The sequence below is a fragment of the Phasianus colchicus genome, chromosome 5 (assembly GCF_987193195.1).
Source record: "Phasianus colchicus chromosome 5, bPhaCol1.hap1.1, whole genome shotgun sequence".
Taxonomy (NCBI): Eukaryota; Metazoa; Chordata; class Aves; order Galliformes; family Phasianidae; genus Phasianus; species Phasianus colchicus.
In genome coordinates this window covers 11257016-11279375 of record NC_143440.1, presented here as the reverse complement: position 1 = coordinate 11279375, position 22360 = coordinate 11257016, and the positions used below count along the sequence as shown (strand labels likewise).

The 22360-nt window shown below is 40.0% G+C and overlaps 1 protein-coding gene across 4 annotated transcripts in view; it reads left to right on the top strand.

Annotated features, from left to right (window-relative positions):
- TUB (TUB bipartite transcription factor) overlaps positions 1-19741 on the top strand; it is a 126256-nt gene extending 106515 nt beyond the window's left edge. For 3 of the 4 annotated variants that reach the window (XM_090140489.1, XM_090140488.1, XM_090140490.1), the window contains 9 exons: positions 2311-2478; positions 6011-6082; positions 6933-7054; positions 7932-8123; positions 8682-8794; positions 9904-10018; positions 15295-15393; positions 15825-15996; positions 16633-17769. In XM_090140489.1, coding sequence (XP_089996615.1) covers positions 2311-2478; positions 6011-6082; positions 6933-7054; positions 7932-8123; positions 8682-8794; positions 9904-10018; positions 15295-15393; positions 15825-15996; positions 16633-16766 — 1187 coding nt within the window. In that variant the 3' untranslated portion in view covers positions 16767-17769. Of the gene's footprint in view, positions 1-2310; positions 2479-6010; positions 6083-6932; positions 7055-7931; positions 8124-8681; positions 8795-9903; positions 10019-15294; positions 15394-15824; positions 15997-16632; positions 17770-18669 lie in introns of those variants that run through there. The other variant, XM_090140491.1, reaches the window with a different exon arrangement.
- Positions 19742-22360: the final 2619 nt, after the last annotated feature.

Below are 22360 nucleotides of genomic sequence, written 5' to 3'. Positions count from 1 at the left end.
GAGAAGTGCCAACAGTAAATATGTTGAAAAGAGGTCTTCTCTTTTTTGGGACTGATGCCTTCCAGTCAAAACTTTGAGAATTTAAATCATGGCTGGCAAAGTTTGCTGAATAAACACAGCTTTGTGTTGTGAATTATAAGACTTGTGAAACAGCAATCTGTTCGTCTGGTGAACTAGAATTCACTTAGACAGCATGCATTTTTGTAAAGCTGGATGCAGGATTTAGGTTTAGTTTTCAGTAATGCAGTATTTTAGTGACAAAGGACTTGGGGAGCACTGGTTGTTTGGCAGACTGTCCTGGGAAACATCACCTCCTGAAAGATGAAAACCAAGGTGAGAGGAGCTCTGTTGTTATGCAGGAAATGGCACTGGAGGCCACAACTAAACTAATGGCACTCCAGGCTTCAAAGGGGAAACTTTCAAAGAATTTGGAATGATTTGAAAAGTGGAAGACAAGAAAACATGCAGGGACATAGAAAGTTTAGTTCCTTTCACTGATCAAAGGTAAGGTTGAGAGCTGCCTTGGGGACTGACTTCTGAAGGGACAAGGTACTGTATGGTGTAGAATGTGTGTTGCTTAACAGATGGTGTAAAAACAATCAAGTAGCAGGAACTCATTAGGTCTGTTCAGAATGAGTCACACATGTTGGGCATGGAGGATAATGCACCAGTAGAGCAGTGGCCATGGGGTTGCAATGCACTCTGCGTCACACACAGCACCTGAAACTCTTACCTTGCAAAGATGATAGAAACATTTCCTTCAGGTTCGTTTAGACTTCCTAGGTTGGACAAACTGATTGTTTATTTGTTGTTAGTTTTACTGTAACTATGCCGGAACTTACAGATTGGTGCAGAATTTGTCATAAGGTTCTGCATGATGCAGCAGAATCAATTTCTTCTGACCTTGAAATCTGACTGTGCGAAATGTCAGTCACAGCTCCTCTTGTTTTGTCTCTCTCTTTTTCCATCTAACCTGAAAGTTTTTCAATACTTCTGTGGTGTTGGACTGCACCTTGTTATGTGGTAGCACAGTCAGTGCTGTTACTGAGGGGGTGGAGCACTTTTTTTTCCACTTATGCTTCTCACCACAGTGACAGTGACATCAGGTATGGCAGCGTACAGTTAAGCATCCTAATGTATCATCCAGTTGTCTTGTAATACAAGTTGACAGCTACTGGCAAGGAAGGTTGTAATGGTAATCTTGGAGACTTCTGCTACAGATGTCTGCAAACACCCCAGTCCCTAACAGTTCATTCTTAGAGGATTCATTCAGCTCTGTTTGGTCTGAGGAGCAGCATATTCTTACCCTGAGCTAGCTCTTTGTAATGCTTTTAAAACATAGCCTTTAAAACAGCAACAGCACAAAGGGTAATGTTATTTACCACATCTGTAAATGATAATAGTGCTTTTTTTATTGGTGCAGAAATGCTTTTTTATGTAGCTGGTTTAGTAATATATACCAGCACTAAATCTTCACTAAGAGCTGAAGTATGTTTGCAGCCTGATGTTTCAGCTTACTGCCCTGAAGAAAGAAGTTTTAGCTTATGATAAAAACACTCCCCACACTCTTTATTTTCATTCTTACATCTTCAGAGGCAAAATACAGCAATCAGGAGATACATAGAGCCAGAACTCAGAATGACAGCATGGCTGAGGCTGGAAGGTGCCTCATGTACTGTCTTGACCTCCATCCCTGCTCAGAGGAGGTTGCCCAGGTGTCCAGTCTGATTTCAAGTGTCCCAAAAAGATGGAGATTGCAAGGGATGTTTATTATCTTCATATAGTTTCATTCTGGTTTTCTAGTTGTATGACAGTTCACTGACTTGGTAGGCATATTTGGGCTCGTTAGTCTGATATTCCTGTTGTATATGCTGCTAGTTCTGCAAGTGAATTTTTTAGGTTTTTTGTTTCTTAATGGGAGTCTTCATATTTTATAGGGAATACAGCACAATCTGAGACTCAGGTTTATTTCCAAACCAGTTGTGTCCCCCTGGGAGAACTGCATCTGTTACTTGTCTTTCTTCTCCATTTGATTTCCGTTCAGTTTTCAGTGAATGGGTACATTGCCTTCAGGATGAGGAAGGCAACAGTGATGTTCTGATCACCTCTTGGACTTTCTAAAGCACAGCATATGCAAACTGAGGCTTTTGCCTCCGGTGCTATTTTAGTCTTGCTTAAGTCTAGAGAGCATTATTAAATATGAGCCTCTGATCTTTGTTACCTAGAAGCATGCTTTTTATAAGGGAGTGATTCTCTTTTCAGTAACTTCTTGACACAATGACAACTAAGGCTGTTGCTGTTGTCTGACAGGAATTGATGGCCCAGCTGCTTTTCAAGATGATGTTCAGAAAGCAGGAAGTCAAGTGCAGATTCTCACTGTTGGGCAGTCTAGCCATGATGAAGATGATGGAGAGAAAATGGCTACTGGCCAACAACAGCAAAGCAAACAGGATCTTAAAACAGCAATGCAGAAAAAGGGTAAGTAGCTAAAGCCATCTTCAGATTCTCATTGCTTGCTTTATTAATGCTGATTCCTTTTCTTGTTCTCATGCTCAGCCCTAGCCTAAGCGGAGATCGATATTCTTCCTTTCAGGCTCTGTTCTATTCTGTCTCTAAAAATAATGAAGTTCTCTCTTGTCCCAAGGAACAAATGTTCCCCAGGCTCTCAGAACTGTGATATTCCCATCTGCAGTACAGTGTGGCTATTAAAACACCAAGCAGATGCTAATGCTCAGATCCATCTGTTACATTTTGATATTTTATGACTCCGGAAATCACTTATGTGACAGCTGATGAAGAGTATGGAATAACAATATTTGAACTAGAATATTAGTTTTAATTTTGCTGTTGGTTAAACTCTGTTCGTGGTTTCACAATGTGTGTTCATGCTTGGAGAGGTGAAAATTACAATACTGCATTCTGCAGCATTTATCCCACGTTGTCCTGAGATGCTCTGGGTTGGTTTATTTTTTTCCTAAAGGCACACATGATTTAGGAGTTAGACTGTGTACGTACGCATTCATGCATCTGTGCTTTCCTTCCTGCAGTGTTATTATCTTTTGTTAAACATTATCCGTAGGAAGGAAAAAATCCTAAAATCTTCACAGAGCTTCTTCTGAAAGCATTTATTTAGGAGGAGTTCTTCTTCAGTGCGTGGCTTTTGAGGCTAAGATGGCTTGAGCCAAGCGTACTCTGATGCTTTAAGAATAAACTCCTTGTGTATAAAGAGCAAAATGTAAGTTCAAACTTGACTCATCTAGAATAGACTATTCATATCTAAATGCACGCTTCTTGTCTGCAGCACAGTTCTCACTAAGATCCATTTTTTCTGGGACATTACTCTGCAGATGTGAGCAACTTCAACTGAAACGGGCATATTTTATCCAAGTGGGGCACTTCCTGGGCATTTGAGTCAAAGGAATGTTGGCATGGCTCACAAGTTCTGGTCTGTGTGATGATTGTGTTGACTTAGACTATGGCTCAGAATATGTAATAGTTGGACACACTACTTACTAAAGCTGGTGGACTTAAAAATTATCAGCAGACTTCTCAAATTAGGTCAGAGCACTCAGAGTTTTATTCTGGGGGACATTCCTATTTTTGATGTTATTCTCTCGATTCTTTTGTTTGTTTTCTCAGTAGAAGCAATATATGGCATGACCTTTTTTTTTTTTCTTTAGTCCAGCACTGAGCATACTACTGATCAGAGCAGACACTGCTGAGGCTGTTTGACTGGTATGCTTCAAGTCTGTGCAGGGGCTTTGTTTTTGGGAGTGCTGGGAATAATTTTTATTAACAACAGAACTGTCGTTAGTGGGACACAAAGAAAAGTATTAAGACTGTATTAAGACAGAACTGCAACTAGTAGTAGCTCCATAAAATATATTTACTCTGCCTATGTGGTTTTGCACTTGATACCAGTAAAGGAGGCTTGATAGTATCCCAGAAGTCCTGGAAACCTTTATGTAGAGCCAGGGCTTTTGATACGGATTTCCACTGCTGCTTCACTGCTTGTGGCATGTTCTTTTTTATGTGTCCCCCTTGTTTTGCAAAGCATTTAGAATGGTTTTTCCCATTAGTCCACCTCTTGCACGTACCTGGAGCAAGAGGAGAAGACCACTGAGGTGAATGCTAGCTGGCCTTATGGGAAGGGGCAGGTCAACTCCCATTAGGTTTGCTTACCCTGATTTGTGCTAATTCTGCTCTGTGACTTTAACTTTGTGGAGAGAAACCTCTCTCAGCATATGCATCTCTCCTCGCTGAGGATCACTCAGCAAGTCAAGCTCAGTTACAAGACAAGAGGGCATAGGGTAGCTGAGTGTGAAGAGAATATGCTGTTTGCAAGAAAATGCCAAATGTTTTATTTGATTTCTCCATCTGTTGGAAATTGCCACAGCTAGAATCATTTACTTCCTGCAGGAAATATTTGTCCTTTTAATTTCAGAAGTTTTAGTATGTATAGGTCCTTGCTGGCAAATGAGTCACTAGGACAGAGCCAGACTTCTCTAGGCTTCACCACTCAATAATTAAATTTCAGTCTTCATGTTTATCAATTTCTGGTATGTCTCTGTAAAGGCTTGGGATGAACAACTTGTTCTTCACACAGATCACAGAATCACAGAATGGCCAGGGTTGGAAGGGACCTCAAGGACATGAATCTCCAACCCCCCAATCTTAGTTCTTTCCACCTAAAGTTACAGTTCTTTTGAAATTTGGAGAAGGAACAGATTTGATTTCTGGATTCAAGAACAACACGGGAGCTCTTTGAAGCATTCTTTCCCATAGGTCTTCACTGCAGGCTTTTCCATAACAGGCAGAGAATTTTCCCCACCAACATTCTACATGAATGTAGAAGCAAATTATCTATGGCTGTGCATAGTAACATATGCAAGTATGGCTTTTCTGCACGGATGCCAGCTGAAGAGATGGATTCCTTCTCCTAACCGTGCATATTTGACTAGAACTTGTCATCATTAACAACGAATGTTTGTGATTAATGTGCATGAGTGAGTTCTGCAGGCTTTAAAAATACCAGTTGACTCGTGAATTCAGGTTCCCCTGCATAACCAGGTCCTACTAAAACTTTCTGCTGTCATACTGGGGGCTGTATGTCCACACTGGAGCAACTGAAGAAGTAGATTGTGAGACCACTCATGGTACAGCTGAACGAAATATAAAAATTGCAGTATGCTTCTGTTTCATTTTTATTCGCTCTCACTGCTTTGGTGTTGTTTTATTGTCAGGTATGCATCTGGTGTCAAAAGCTATTTTAAAGGGCGTGCGTTGAAGTTACTGGAAAAAGCAATAACATAAAAAATATTGAAGAGCTTTTTGGTGTCTATTTTCCTCATTCATTTCCAAAATTGGAAGTGAAGCAAGCCATTACTGGTACAGACTCCAGTATTTATATTTTGATGGTAGTTCAGTCTCTGCTTATTGCAGACCAAGCTCATACTCCAGTGACTAAGTTGCCTGAAAATCTCCGTGTGTACCTGTGGGAATTCAGAAGCACCATTTAGATAGCCTAAGATAGATAATGCACTCACATTTGGCACAGGGTTTTAGGTAGAATTTAGACCGTCCAAATATCTGAATACTTCTTTTTCAGTGTTACTGAATACATATTAGTATAGAATCTGTGTTTTGGAAGGGTGTTTTTTTTGTTTTTTTGGGGCTTTTTTTTTTGGTGTGTGTGTGTTAGAATTAGGCCAAAAACTTACCATGAAGGGCATGTTCACAAATGTGTTTGTGGCACAGCCTTTTAGCATGGATGATGCTTTCTGAAGCTTGAGCTCTAGGAATCAGAGCTATGTGGCTTATTCTGAATCCCCCAAAAATGACAGTAAATGGAAAGTGAATTTGGTTGTGCAGAAAGGCATGATGTTCCTAATTGAAAGTTGTGGCAGCAGTGTTTTAGCCCCATGTGCTAAGCCTTTAGTCCTGTGAAGAATGCTGTTGATGAGTTACTTGAGTTTGCAGAATCATTCCCATAGGTGTTTTCCTTTCCCAGATCCCCATGCAAATACATCCTGGTCCTCTTCCACCTCCCAGTCCAGTCTTGTCGCCTTGGATCATGCTCCTGGTAAGTACAGAAAGAAAAAAGTTAATTATGCCCACGCTGTTTAGCCCTGGAAATCATTGAGTTTAATTTATCCTTCTGTTTCAGGCTTAACAATAGCAGATATTCTGGACCAGATGGTTCTTGGTTTATTTTGTTTCATGATTTTTGGGGGGAAGAGAGCGGGTGAGAAATACTGCATTGTCTGCCTCTGATATGTGAAACTTGAGTACAAGGTGGCTTCATCTGAAAAACTAGACCTGGCAAATGTCCCATTGTTGGGTACTTTTTGCTGCCCAGCCCTGTTTGATGTTCAAAGTTTTGTTCCCTTTTGAAATGTCTGAGGCTTTGAATTCTTTAAAGTCAGATTTATAAGCACTCTAAGGCAATACCTTTGGCCTAGGCTGGTGCTGTTTTTTACATGAAATAAATATACATAGGAACATTTCCTTAATGCGAATGGTTTCTTCTCAGTTTTTATTGGATCTCATAGGAACTGTTAAAAGTGTGCTGTAGAAGTGTTCATATTTTAATTGTTAAGGTTTCCAAATGGCCGTGATATGTTGTCTACTCAGTCATGCTGTGTTTGAAGTACTTGATGGGGTTATATTTAATTTCTCACTCTGTATTTTTCTTCTATCACTGCTTAACAGTCTTCTCTGTGGAATGGAGACTGTGCTATTTCCTACCTCATGTTTTGGTTTCTCCATGAAGGTTGCTGTCTCATCACTCATTTGTATGGTGCCTCACATAATGAAGCCCCTCACACACACATTCCTTCTCTCACCTGTAAGCCTAAGGGTGCAACACCATCAGAAATGATATTTTTTAATATCAAGTATTAGTATATCATAGTGCACTGCTTTCTCCTCAGGCATTTCAAGCAGCATGAATTTTGATGAGGAAGAGGATGAGGAAGATGCAGACAGCTCTAGCTCTTCCCAGCTAAACAGTAACACCAGGCCTGGTTCTGCCACAAGCAAGAAATCCAGTAAGGTAAGTAAGGGGTCAGTGCTAAAGAAAGAGCATGTGGGTCACTGTGTACTGCATCAGTTCAAAGCACAGTCAGGATAAGCCTGGTTTTCTGTTTTGTTTTCAATACATACTACAGCATCTCTGAGCTAATTTACTGTGAAAGCTCTCAGTTCACAGAAGTAATGAAAATAATGACTTGGATTAAAAAACAACAAACTTGAATGAAGAGAAAGGTAAATTGTAAATATTTACATTTCTGCTTCTTGCATGATCTCAGAAGGATCTTTTTTTCTCTTGTCTTTTTTTCAAAGCATTTTTTCACTCTGCTCTTGTTGCTGCTGTCTGAAGATAAAACAAAGCTTCAGAGGTTTGAATATCCCAAATCACCAGCTCTTGTTAAACCAGTTGATGATGACTCACTCCCTTGTGTACTTCAACTGACTTCTCACTTTTAGAGTTTTCTGTACCTTAAACTGTCTCTCAGCCATCCAATATCTTCTTTTCATCTAAAAACACTGTTGTCCACGGGTATGAACCTTCTCAAAAGAGGAAAGTTTTGAGATGGGAAAGCGTGAGCCAGAGTTTGATTTTGTAACATTACAGCACTCTGTGCAGCTGCTGGTTCTTCTTTGCCAGATGTGTCTGTATGCTCAGCATCAGCAGGACAGAGAACTGCTTTGTGAGCCTTTGTTAGGCGAGAGTTCAACCAGCTGAATAGGGAGATGTCCTTAGTTTGATAAGTTGCCTTGAAGGCCTCTGTGGAACTAGAATGGAGGAAACTGTGTGTCTCTTTTGTTTTGTGTGTTGTTTTTTTTAAGCACAACTGTTAGCAAATGTCATTCCTTCATATTTATAACTTGGTATCTCGAGAAAACCTGAGTTTTGCTTGCTGTTTTAGGAAGTGGCCTCAGCCCCTAGTCCTTCCACAAATGAGCCTCTCATAGATGTTGATGACCTGGAGGAATTTGCTGTAAGACCTGCTCCACAGGGTGCCACCGTCAAATGCAGAATCACAAGAGACAAGAAAGGAATGGATCGTGGGATGTACCCTACCTATTACCTCCACTTGGAAAGGGAGCATGGTAAAAAGGTCATAAAATAACTTGAATAGCATAACAGTTGCATCTGAATATTAAAAAAAATAATAAAAAATCTGAAGAGTTCTTACAAGGAAAATGTAATCTTGTATTTTATATGCCTTATCACTGAGACCTGCCCTAGTCCTCCAAAAGCAGAACAACAATATCACTTTGTTCTGTTGCCTTTCTCCATATGTCTAATCATTGGCTTTAAGTAATCCATGCATGGCACCTTTTTGTAAGAGCAACTGGGGCTTTCTGCATTCCGTGGCCTGAAAAACATCTATTTTCAATTCCAGCAGAAGAGACAATGCAACCTAGAATTAAACATTTAACAAAATAGATTGGATTTAATTATTTAAACCATAAATAATGGACTGAGTGGTTGAGAAGTCACTTTCCCGTCCTGATTTTTATCTGGTTTTGCTAAGTCCCAGGAAACCTTCTTTTACTTTGCTTATGATGCTAGAAGACAGAAAAATTGCCTATGGTTTCCTTATATCAAAGAAGAATGTGGTGTGCTCTAACCCCTTTGGCATTCTAAATAATGGTTTTTTTGCACTGCTTAGGTATTTCTATTAGCTGGAAGGAAACGAAAGAAGAGTAAAACCTCTAATTACCTCATCTCCATAGACCCAACTGACCTGTCTCGAGGTGGAGAGAGTTTTATTGGAAAACTGAGGTAAAGATTGAAGCATATCAGATTATTTTTTTGTAAATATAGTTCATATAAAACCAGGAAGCCTTTAATCAATGTGACTTCTTTGGAGGCTTGGATAAATCAGGTGGTAATGGTACTGCAGTTAAGCAGTATCCAAGACATGGTTTCAAAATGTCTCAAGTAAATATCTATAAATAATTGATTAAAAGTCAGCAGACTGAGGCTCTTAAACACTCAAAGGCCAGATTCTCAAGGGTTATGGGCATCTGAAGATGCAGACAGCTTATCTTAATGAGATTTTGAGAAGTGCATGAGCAGATTGTGTCTACCCACTACTGATATAAACATTTTGGAAGTTCTGTCTCTTAGATAATCTGAAAATCTCTTGGGTTCTGCCCATTTCTTGAGATCCTAATTAGAGATATTTGCATGTAGTGGACTCTACTCAGAACCACTTGCTTCTTTTCTGTCTGTCATCTCATCCGTACATCCATCTGTTGTTGGGACATATGTGGTGCCTCTCAATATGTCTTTAGATTGTCTGTGCCTGAGGAAAGGAACTATACTACTAGTTGCTGTTTGCCTGTATGGATCTCAGAACTTCATGTGCTACTGCAGTGCAAACACAGAATGAGGATAATGCAGTGTTAGTGTGCTCTAAGTTGTATTTTGCAGTCCTTGATAGGATTTTCATTTAAGTAGTAAAAACCAATCTTATTTATAACCTTATGAGAATCACTGTCTGTAGTCCAACAGAGTAGCAGTCAGGTGAGAAAGCCAATGATATTTTAGATGGTAAGCATTTTGTAAAGTAAAAGAAAACAATCAGACAAGATAACCCCAACTTCACTCAGATGTTTCTTAATTACCTTCTTGAATTTGCTAGTTTATGAGATGCCACGAGAAGTCTTCAGTTTGGGACATTTACTGTGCCTACCCATTTTATACTGCTCTACCTTTAGTTTTTTTTATGGCCTTTAATCTAGAAGTTACCATTCAGTTGGGATTAGAGTTAACTATTTGTACTTGATATTCTTTGTCCTTCCTATGGAACTATAGTGCAGTGAAGGATAGTTATCTGAGGCAGTGTTATTGACAAATGGTGATTGGATTTTCCATTTTTTTGATAGATCAAATCTTATGGGAACTAAGTTTACAGTTTATGACAATGGAGTAAATCCAATGAAAACAACATCAAGCCTGGAGGCGAGTGTCCTGCGTCAGGAGCTAGCTGCTATTTGTTATGTAAGTACTGCTCACAGGCAAAATATGCAAGAAAGGGCAGTTCAGTTTCTGAAACAGCACACTGAATTTCCTTCTCACTTAAGGTTACATAAATCAACATTTGCGCTTTCACGTAGTGAAACATCTAATCTTCAATAGAGGAACCAGGAAATTCGGTGGAAAGTAAGAGTTAAAAAAACATTGTGCACAGAACCAGGTTGCCCAGTTCTCACTTTTGGTCAAAAGCTGTTAGAGGTTTTACATAACCTTCTTGAACGGGTAGGATGCTTCACAGCTTGCAGACATCATCTGAGAGAGCCTCCAGAAGGGGGAGGAGCTGCACACGTGGAATTACTGCACTGGGGCCTGATCATTTGTAATGATATTTTAGAGGAGGCCCCTGTGATGCAAAACACAGGTAGATGGATAAGTGGCTAATAAAAGCTATTAAACTCCTTTTTAATAGGAAGACAAAATGAAATCTAAAATGCAACTGAACAAGAAACCAGCCTTTTAGAGGAGACTAAATAGTGTTTGTTAGGGCAGAAATCTCTGGGCCCAAAGAATTCTTTCAGTCATAATTGGTAAGTGCAGTTCTACAGAAGGTTTTCTGTTTTCCCAGTTCAATAACTGACAAAAATACCCAAGAACACTTTTTTTCTGAGCTGCTGTCCAGATCTAATCAGGAATGCCTGGAGCTCTTTCAGTTTGAAATCTAGCCATCGCAGCGTATCCCTGTATATGCACAGAATGTGTTTCTGCAAAGATTTAGCTTTAGGATGTGGGAAGCAGTGTGGGGAGCCTGAAAGCTTCAAGCAGGACAGGAAAAGGAAAGCAAAGAGCAATCCAGTTAGCAGGATTTAACATCAGAGTCCAGGATTTGATGTGAGTTTATATCATCAACTAAAGTCTCAGTAAGAACCTAGAATAACTTGCATTTTTAATAAAGGTAATTTTACTGGTTTACATAGGAGAGCATTCACTGGATCCAGGTAACTAGTTGTTTGGTGCAAACTGGAAGTACAAAGAGAACACAATAACAGTTCAAAAAAGGTTATGCATTGAAAAGTTAAGGCACTTCTTGTAAGAGTGAATAACACTGATATTTGAACCATTAACATTACCAAATAGACAACTCTGCTGCAGCCAGTAGAAATATTTGGAAGTGCAGAGCAGATGTTGGAAAGAACAGAAGCATGGCTTCTACTGAGAGAATGTGGCTAACACTGAAGCTGTTTTTATATGCCTGTTTTCAGATCAGCAGTATAAAACTTGTACATTTGTATAAGAAGATGACTCATTCCACTTGATGTCATGGAGAAAGGCAGAAGGCTTGCAGGTGTGCTATGGCTAGAGGACAAAAGGAAATCTGAATGATGTTTCATTAATAGACAGGTTTGCTAAGATAAGATTATTGTTGCTGGCTGCAGCAGAACCAGAGTAAAAAATGCTATAAAGAGCACTCCTGAAGCACTCTTGTCCTAAAGTATTCTTTTAAATCCTGCCTTGAGATTTTTCCTGCAGCAAAAGCTGTAATAAACAACAGGTTGAAAGCACCACTATGCAGTTTGCTATCTTTCAGCTCATCCAGTCAAGTACCCATCAGGAGAGCAAGCTGTACCTGCTTCCACCAACCTACTGCACCTGACCTGCTGATGATTCAGCACTCTAGTTTATACAGTCAGAAAGTGTTGATGCATCTGTTGTTAATTGTGGGATAAAAGTGTTGAGAGCTCTCATTGATCTTCTTTTAGAGCTTAGGTGGAAAAATAATGTGTTCTACAGGTCCCTTCCAGCCCCTACAATTCTGTATGGCCAATTTAAGTGAGTTTGGGTGATGTGGGAAGACTTAGAGAGATGCTATTCACCATTGTAGATAGAAAATTTGTGTGGCCAAAGCACAATTAGAGTTGAAACACACCAGTACTGTGGATGGCAACAAAAAGGGCTTTTCTAAATATGGTAACAATAGAAATAACATTGCTTGGTTACTTTATGAGGACGGTCACCACACAAATAGAGATGAAGACAAACAAAGATGTTTAATGCCTTCTTCACCTTCAACACTGATGATGGGCTCTGGAACCAACTGCAGGGTCTTCTTTCTTGCCCTATGTGAAAATGGGGAAAATGTCTGCTGGTTGGCTGGGACCACTCCAGGTCTGTGCAGTTTGTGGTAATATAAAAAGGACGTAGAATTATTAGAGTGTCCAAAAGAGAGCAACAAAGATGGTGAAGGCTCTAGAGGGTGGGATGTCTGAAGGAGCAGCTGAGGTCCCTTAGTTTGCTGAGCCCAGAGCAGAGGAGGCTGAGAGGAGGCCTCATTGTGGCTGCAGCTCCTCATGGGGGGGAACGAGCTCTGCTCTCTGGTGAGAGCAATAGGGCCCAAGGGAATGGCATGGAGCTGTGTCAGGGGAAGGGCAGCTGGGAGTTAGGGACAGGTTCTGCACCAGAGGGTGGACGGGCCCCAAAACAGACAGCCCACAGTAATGGTCATAGCCTCAAGTGTCAGAGTTCAAGGAGTTCAAGGACTGCGCTCTCAGACACAGAGTTTGAATTTTGGGTGGAGCCGGGAGCTGAACTTCATGATCCTTGTGGGTCCCTTCCAACTGGGGAGCTTCTATGATTGCGGAGCTCACTTTAGGAAGTTTCAAGTAATACTTAATAAAGTTCGTGCAATAACGGAGTTTTATCAAGTGCTCTTAGCCATATTTACTCTTCTTGAAGATGGCAGGCTGGCATATTAATAAACCTAGAGCAGCACCTAATGGCTGATTGCAGAATCGCTTGCAAAATTATCAAGCAGGGAGGCATAACTGTACTGTATGTAGCAGTACATTCTGCTGCAGATTCCTTTATACCTTTAGCACCTCACAATTCAGATTCTGCAGGCAGGGAGCTCAGCTGAGCTCAGCTGATACTGCAAGGTATGGCTCTACTTTAAATAAAGCAGTAATGAAACTACATATAGAAAGAGTGGAGGGAATCATAGAATGATAGAATGGCCTGGGTTGAAAAGGACCACAGTGACCATCTAGTTTCAAGCCCCTGCTGTGTGCAGGGTCACCAACCAGCAGACCAGGCTGCCCAGAGCCACATCCAGCCTGGCCTTGAATGCCTGCAGGGATGGGGCATCCACAGCCTCCTTGGGCAACCTGTTCCAGTGTGTCACCACTCTTTGTTCAGAGAACTTCCTCCTAATATCTAATCTAAATCACCTGTCTTAGTTTAAAACCATTCTACCTTGTCCTATCACTATCCACTCTTGTAAACAGCCTTTGCCCCTCCTGTTTATATGCTCCCTTCAAATATTGGAAAAATACATCTTTCTGCTCAAACTGCGATCACTTTCTTTGTGCTCAGATGTAGTGGGTTTTGTGGTTCTGGGCTTTCTCTGGAATGAATTTGCAGAATATAGGAAGGACAGGGCACATCTGTGTAAATCAAGTCCAGAGAGTGAAGTTGCTGAAGGCGTATTTGGGGGTGACTGAATTGTGAGTTCCTGTGTTCCCCTATGAATGCTATTTGTAGTCTTGAATATATACACAATGTAGTGGAGCAGGGAAATAGTAGAGAAGCAGGTGAGGGAAAAAAAAGGACAAGAGGACTAATTGTGTTTGGATGCAAGGTATATTGGAAAAGTCTGCTCTTTCTTGAAGCTCTTCTTTTGTCCCTATTATTTTCTTCATATGTTGTACACCTTTGGAATTTTAATCCTGTACCTCGAGCTTAGCAAAAGGGTCATGTTTGCCAAGAAATCTTTGATGTAATTGTTGATTGATACAGCGTGAGAATAGAAATAATTCCCTTAACATTTAGCAGAAATGGTGATTTTTAGCATTTAATTAAGTGAAAATCCAAAGAGTGTGGTCATATTGTTTCAGAGTGATAATGCTTCTTGTTGGGAGGAAAGTGATTCAGCACTATTATTTAATTTTACCTTGAACAATGTTTTCAACCAGTCAGCATCTAAGAGAATTGTCTATAGCGTAACTGCAGCTCATTGAGCAGTAAGCTTGTAAAGCATTGCTGAGAAGACCAATATTGTCAGTATCTAGTGGAAAGTAAGCATAAGCATGCATCTTAGAAGATGTATTCTGCTCTGCTGAATCTCTCATCCTGTATATAAGATCTGCTGACAGCCTTTTTAGTTTGAGTTTTGTCACTATACGAAACCAAGCAGATGCCTCCAGCTAAACTAAACATTGGTTTACTTTGCCAAGGGCCGTGATGTGATACAGAAAAGAGGTTCAATTTTTCCAATAAATGTATATAGTCATAGAGATATATAAATATACCTGGATTGCTTCAAGAGCATTCATTAAAATGTCTCTGCGGAATTTTCTTTGTTTGCATTAAAAACTTCAGGGAGTTGTGTAGAATCTCCGGTTGGTTTGCTGAGATAACCAAAGGGATTTCAAAGGTCTGATGGATGGAAAAATGTGTTCCATAGCTAGTAAATATTGCACAGACCCCTGCACATGGGAAAGGTGAAAGGGAAAGTTTACATATCACACCCCTGACATCTCCCTCCCCCCCCAAAAATACCACAAACTAAGGGATGGACTGGATCTTCCAGAGGTATCAATATTTCATGTGGTTGTGTTGTGAGAGGATAGCACAGTACTGGATGCTTTTGTAAAAAGCTGGTCAGAAATGCATCAAATCACACTTACTTAATGGAGGAACTTGTATTTCATGTTGGTCCCCATGTTATTTCTTTTATTTCTCTGCTTTCATAGCTCAAAAATATGCATTCATGCTAATGTGTTGCGTTGTTTTGTTTTTTTTTACCATGCTCATCTCTAAGCACAACATATCCAAGGACTTTGAAAGCCACAGCAGTGGCAACAGACGCTCTTACTGGCAGCTTCTTCTTGTTTGTTCTTGTGCTGACTCTGGAATAAATGTATTTAATTTGGTGTCCCATCAAAATGTGTGACTGCATTTTCTGTTTTCTAAATTACAACTACTTTGTTTTCAGTTTTAGCAGTATCCAAACAATCTGGTTAGTCCATATCCTTATATTTATCAAAGGGATATATTTTCTTAAATTGTATTAAGGTTGCTGGTGCCCAGTGCTGAGAATGTCTTTGGAATGTCTGCTTCTATTTTTCCTGTTGTCAGAGCTTCTCAAACGAAGCTGGAATGTTTGGCATGCAAGTAAATGTGGGAGCTCAGGATATTTTTGAATGGATTGACTTAAGGCCCATGGGCTGCTGCTCTACTGTTCCTCTGTTGAAAAAGTGGACTTTAAAAATACAGAATATGATGAACTCTTTTCTAAATATTTTTAGGAAACAAATGTCTTGGGCTTTAAAGGACCTCGTAAGATGAGTGTGATCATACCAGGAATGAATATGGACCATGAAAGAGTTTCCATCAGACCACGAAATGTAAGTCATACCATTGGTCAGTCATAACAAACCACTTGAATTCTCCTGCAGTTAGAGTTGGTTTTTTTTTCAGTTGTTATTCTTTTCTTCATTTCTGGAGATTTAGAGACTAAACAAGTATTTTAAACAGATGAATAACAATGTAATATGTGACTAGTCTGTGACTCATGACAGCACTACAAATAACAGTGTACTTTGATAACAAAAGATACAGCTAACCTTTTCCAAGGTATGGAAAGAACTTGAGTGCACAGTCTCATTAAGATACTCAGAAATCTCTGTATTTCATTCTATGGTGCTGTGCTGAGAATTGAGAATGACGGTTAAATCTTTGGGATTGATTAATGAATTTGTGTGGGTTTTTTTGCGTGAATATATTTTTTCATCTTGTGAGACTGCTAAACTGAAGCGTTCATCTGTGGTGTGTGCAGGAACATGAGACACTGCTTGCAAGATGGCAGAACAAAAACACAGAGAGTGTCATTGAGCTGCATAACAAAACTCCCGTCTGGAACGACGACACCCAGTCCTATGTTTTAAATTTCCATGGTCGAGTCACACAGGCCTCAGTGAAAAACTTCCAAATTATTCATGATAATGATCGTAAGTATCATTCCTTATCTGTAATGTGTAGAAACAGTACTGCATACCTAACCTGAGAGTGATTCTGCCCTTACTGTTATCTGAGCAGGTTTATTTTAGTTGCTTGGGTCCAACTCACTGCTCCAACTCTGCCTCATTCTTGAGACAGAGGACAAAGAGTACAAAAAAGAAAAAATACTGAGGATTGTTTGAGTATGATAGAACAGAGACATGACAACATCGAGATCACAATCATATATTTTCTTCCCCCCTTATCCTTTCTTGTCCTCTTGCCTGTAATTAAGTAGGAGTAGAATTAATTCATTCTTGATACATGTGAAACTCAGCTCACGTAATGCACTCAAATGTTTTATGGAGAAACAGTTTTCCTTCTGTATTTGCAGAAATACAAATCTGTAATTTTCTAACAGGACTCACAATCCTTAATCACTTAGATATTCCTCACCCAGCCTATCCTTGCTTCTCCCTGTGGTATCACCACACCCACTCTCATGAGTTAAGCGTTGTGAAGTTTGATATGGGAGCAAGTTTGTGTTTTGTTCAGCTGGGCCAGAGGATGACGTTTGCATGTATGCTTATTTAGTGAGAGCTGCAAGCAAAACTAATGTTTTGTCGCTTCTTGTGGCCTTTTTGCAGCTGACTACATAGTGATGCAGTTTGGCCGCGTGGCTGAGGACGTGTTCACCATGGACTACAACTACCCAATGTGTGCTCTACAAGCCTTTGCTATTGCCCTTTCAAGTTTTGACAGCAAGCTGGCTTGTGAGTAAAGGGGCATGGGAGAGCATCCTCTCAGAGGAATCGGTTTGCCATATGATTCCCAATTCCTGCCGGTGTCACTTATGGTCCGTGCTAAGGTCAGGGAGAATGCAGTTGTGGAGGACCACTGGATTGCTGGAGAGAAATGTAAAAGGAACCTTTTAAAAATTCAGGACATTCAGGAAATAATGCTTTCCTTTTTTTTTTTTTTTTTTCCTTTTTCTGTCATATTTTTTTCTGGAAGTGGCATCGAGTTTGTGTAAATAGAAGTTCTATCTCATGTCCTTGATTACGTTCTGGAGATGTGCCATGATATACTGTACCGTGGCTCTAGTAGCACCATTATAACGGTGTGTCTTTTTTAAATCCAGAAAGTGTGCTCTCAACAAATTTCTTTTTACATTTTAAGAATTATTCCGAGGCTGCAATCGTTCCTCAAGGTTGCATTCTTACATCGAATAATCAGAACTTCACTTCATCCAACGTGAAAGAAAGATCACAAAAAAAAATATAATGCACTTTTTTGAATTTGTAAGGATCTCATGTAGCTTACGGCCAAGTCTGAGGGTTGAAAACCTATCTGGACTGAACTTGATGCATCACTATTGTACCTGTAGAGAAGGGCATGATGAATTTTAATCACAGTAGGAGGAAAAGGAGAAGTAGAAAGCACAAAATAATGTTGCACAAGTCACTTAAATTCTAAGCTGTCTTTATGTTTTAACATCTATATGCTTTTTAATTTGTTTCAAATGAAAATGTATGGGGGAGTACAGAAAAGGGAAAGCTCTAGATGCCAAGAAATCATAACGTACGTTGAATTTGGCATGTTGCGTGTTGGGAATTTATAGCCTTGTATTGCTGTGGTGATTCAAACGTATTTTGTATGAAGTGATACAAACAGTTGGGTAAAGGCTCTCTGCAGAGAATCTTTTTATTTGAAGCAGGCTGTGTAAAGCTGAGGAAGGTAAATGGAAATATTTTATTAAATCTGTCTGGCCTTTTGCGATTTCACTATTTGTTGACTGCATTTTTTTGAACTTTCTGCAACAACCACTTTTCATATTTATTTCCCATTGTAAGAATGCCTGAAACCAGGTGAAACTGTATATGTTGTTCTGTGATGCAAACGTGCCAGCTACTGAGCTAAATCCTTCTAGGCAAAATGTAGCGTATGCTGCATACAAATCAGCTGTTGGAAGGACACCCAGTAGCTTAAAATAGTGTGAGGTTTTTGTCTTGTTTTTTCTGATTTGAATGGGATATATAAACAAATACTATTTCAAAACACAAGCGAAGAACGAGCTTCTCTTCTTTCCTAAATGTCTTAGAAGCCAAGAGCTGTAACTGAAAGCACAGCATAAAGCACCTTTAAAAAAAAAAAAAGAATCTTTTTGCCATTGTTCCATATAATGTAATTGCCAATGAGTCGTGGAGTAACAGGATCTATGTGTCGTTCACCAGAAAGGTACTGAAATGTGAGTAAAGAGCAAAAGTAGTTGTATTTTATACTGTGTGTACTCAGATCCACCTTTTTACTCTTTACGGACTTGTGTTGCACAACCAAAGATTACATAAGGAGAAAATGAGATCAAATCTGCTTGTCTCGTAGCTGTCAGCTCCTTTTATACGATAGAGGCAGGCCATAAGGAGTGGTTGTGCCATCTGGACTGTATAATTTCAACTAATAAAAGAAATATGCTGTCTTCTTCACGTTTTGCCTTCAGGTCTCTTTCCCAGTATACGGGCAAGAAAATTTCAGAAAGATAAGGGATGGAAATAAGTAATGCTGTCATTTTTTTCTAATTTTTTTTTCTATGAGAAAACTCTGCTGGCTTTGAGCAGTGTGTTGTTGATGGACTCAGCCTGTCAAATGTCATCTTTCAATAGCAGGAGGCTCTGTCATTTTTTCAGATCTCTTTACAGGAAGCTTTTCCAGGCAGTGGTATGAAGTGGAAAGGCACCTTTTGTTTGAAACAAAAGAGCAGCCCGTTCCCTCAAAGAACGTTCAAAATGATGAGTCATGAGCTGATGTCTGATAGTGAGCACTTTGGACATGGATGCTTTCTTTTTCTGTATATTCTGTGGTTTCCCACTGCTTCACATTCTCATCCATGATCTCACTTTGGCTTTTAACAGAGGGACCCTTATGCCTTTGGTTACCTTCCATCAGTCCTCAAAAATGAACTCCAGACAAAAGCAGTATTTTTGCTTGAACTACTGCAAAAAGAGACAGACAGGAATTCTCGGTGCTGGTATGTAGGCCTGATCTGGATTTCAAAAACTCTGCAGCATGTGGATGGTTGAACGTGTGGCTTAAATTCTGTGGATCACCACTCCTGTGTTGCCTTTGTAGCCTGGGAAAGTGACACCTGACATAGTTTTCTGCCACTCTGTACATAAAACTCTGTTAAAGAAACTAAGCGTCTTGTGGTGCAAATATACAATGTGTTGGCTTTGAGAGCAGAGTTGGTTAAGGAGTGGTTATTTTTAATCCAGATCTTAACAGTGGTCTCGCTTACACCCTGACCCACAGGGAATGGCAAGGAAGCTTGTGCACGAGAGTGAGAATAAGGGGCAGGGGAAGGGCAGAGTTCAGCATCTTGGGATAGCATTGCTGCCAGCACATTGTATAACCTCACTCTCACCGTGTATTCTTTCCAGGCCAGGAATTTTTTTAACCTGTAAGCATGCCAGGAGGAAGGTGGTGCCTCAAACTCCCATCATCGTAACAGAATCAGTCACACAGGGACATCAGCCAACATGCTGCTGAGAAAGAAGTGCCCCACAGTAAACTTAGGTCACCGCAGGGAGCTGTTAACCTGGGACTAACAGCAAGATTTGTGCCGAGTGCCCTTTGCCAAACCCCTGACTCCTCATGGTTGTTGAGTGCAGTGCTCCTTTCCTTCACTTGACCTTCGCCCTTCGCTCCAGAAGCAGTTGCTCATAATTTGGACTAGCAGCTGTTTAATTTCTGGTGGGCACTTTCTGATGAAGCTGGCTTAGCGATGCCAGCTGATATTACAAGTTTTCCAGCACATCTGCAGATTTTGTTTTGCTAACTTAGTAAAGTCACAGCAGGTTCTGTCTGAGTCGTGCCTGAGACTGCACAGTCCCCACAGTTAGATTGTCCTCCACAGCAGCAATAAATCTTGGAATCAGGATGTATTTTCAGACATATGTGCATCTGAAAGTAACACAGGAGTGGCATACTCATACTGGCTGTGGCTTCTGGAGGGGCTGCACATTTGTGTGCAATAGAACATAATCTTGTTTACTCAGTGTGACAAAGAATAGAATGGTACCGAGCTGTGTATTTCCTTCACACAGTCCTAGTGAGTGTTTGGATACAGTAAATTTAATATTATTTAAACTCTTGCTATTGATATTTTTTGCATCTGCTGTTGATTTTGGCAGAGAGTTGTAAACAAATTCCTTGCCTGAATTGCTTATAGGCAAATACTGCACGCTTTAATGAAGTTCTTAATCTAACTTGTCACTCTGTGTACATCAAACAGTTTCTTCCTGGCCCTTTATCTAATTTTCTTCATCTCTGATGTTCTGTTCCTTCTCATTCTGTTCACAATCCCTTTATCTTTTCTTCAGGGACGTGCAACTCAAAAGTGTTTATTTTGACAATATTTCTCAGTGATCTCTCCACAGATGAATAATGCCTTTGGTGCACATCCAGTGATGCTCCCACAATAAAAGCCTTATCACAGGGGGGAATTTGGCCCTTTGGCTTTTCAGTGGAGTAAATTAACACATTAAAAAGGAGTAGATAGAAAAGCTTGCCTAAAATGTAATCGCAATTTCTCTCAGTAAACATTGGGTAAACCAGAATTTCCAAATCACTGGTTGCAAATCAATGAGCAGAGCAGTCCGCAAGCCTGGAGGCAGACTGTTATACAAATTCCCTTTGTAGTGCTGCCTTATTTTTCTTTTCAAAAGGCTTAAAGCAATTCTGTGAACTGAAATGTGCCAGTGCCCTAAAACAGTTTGTTTTCTAGAAGCTAAACAGCACTCTGTTCCTTTTGTAGGCTATGTGGCACGTAAAGGTGCACTCATCCCATAAAACAGGAATGTTGTAGCACACTGTTAAAGATTCTGATGCTAAGAAGGCTGTAAGAATGGTTTTGCAGTAATGACTGGGCAGATCTCTCACTATTCACGTTGCCCTACCATAGTGCCACAGATCGCATCCTTACGAGGGAATGAAAGTGAAAGAGATCTGGTGGAAAGAGCTGTTCACAAAATCTGGTAGCTGCATGATTGAAAAATGTTACTCTGGACTCAGATGACGTTGTGGGGAACCAGTGCCAGATTTTCTGGGTTTTTGCTCCCTTTGGATAAAGAAAGAAGTAAGGGGGACTTACTTGCAACAAGCCCAGGCATTTTTACCTGTAAATATTTGATCCTGTGGAATTCTAGCTAGTTCCCCCATGCTATCACATTGCTCTCCTACACCTGTATCTGCAAGCTTTTCCTTTTTTTAGAGAAGCATGTGCTCACCAGTAAAATATCTTTATTTGGCAAATAAGGATGGCACATGACAGAACAGCAGTCACCTTTACTAGAATTAGGTAAGACAGCTCTCAGGTATTTCAAATGCTCTTATTTTTATTACTAGAAGACAAGAATTACATATATAAAGCTTGAACTAATCTTACTACAGATAATGTGCTACTTTATGAACCTGTGTTGCTTCTGTTCTTCATATGAAATATACCTTTTGGGGTTCTGCTCTGTAAGTGTTCAAAGTTAATTGTGTAAATATTCTTTCTGTTCGTGCCAGGGAACTAAGCAAAAGATTTGCACAGCTCTCTCTTGGTATTTTGCATTGAATTGATGGCCCAGTAACGATGCCTGTGTATTGGATGATAATGCATTTCTATGTTGTTTTCATTTAACTGCCTAGAAATTTTGGATTCCCCCCTTTTCAGTAAGGGCATGTTTATCCATACTGGCAATGAAAAGACTTGAATTTGCATCCTGAAACCATTTAATGAATGCAGTACGCTGGATTGCTAAATTGCTTTAGAAAGAGGACATAATTCAGAAAAAATATGCTTACATTCTTGAGGGGAAAAAAAAGTTCACTTTATAAATTGGATACATCTATAGCAGCAATTTGAAAATTACTATTTTTTTTCCCCCCTTGGATGTGACTCAGCTGCTCAAACTGTGGTTAATGCAGACTTTGACTCCATCATCGTGCACAGCTGATAAAAAATGAGTCTCATAACTTCAGACTACCTTTATAGTCACATGGGATGCTTACAGCGCAGTCTGTTCCCCACATTTGTCCCTGTAAGTCTGTGTTTTCTACTGAGGTTATCCCAGCTGGCACAGTGCCGTTAGAAGTATCAGTAATTTATAGAGTGAACTTGCTCAAACTAATAATGTTGGCTATAAACCTACTTATAGATTTTAGCATTAAAATCAAGCTAATTTAAAGCTTACAGATTGGGTAGTATTTGTGCAGGATTTTCTTTCCTTAAGCTTGTCTTGAATATTGGGCTCTCACATAAGCAATCAGCTCCTGGCCCTGTTCCATACTGCATCAGGGACTCGGCGTTAGGTCTGACCATACAGACCTCCCTGC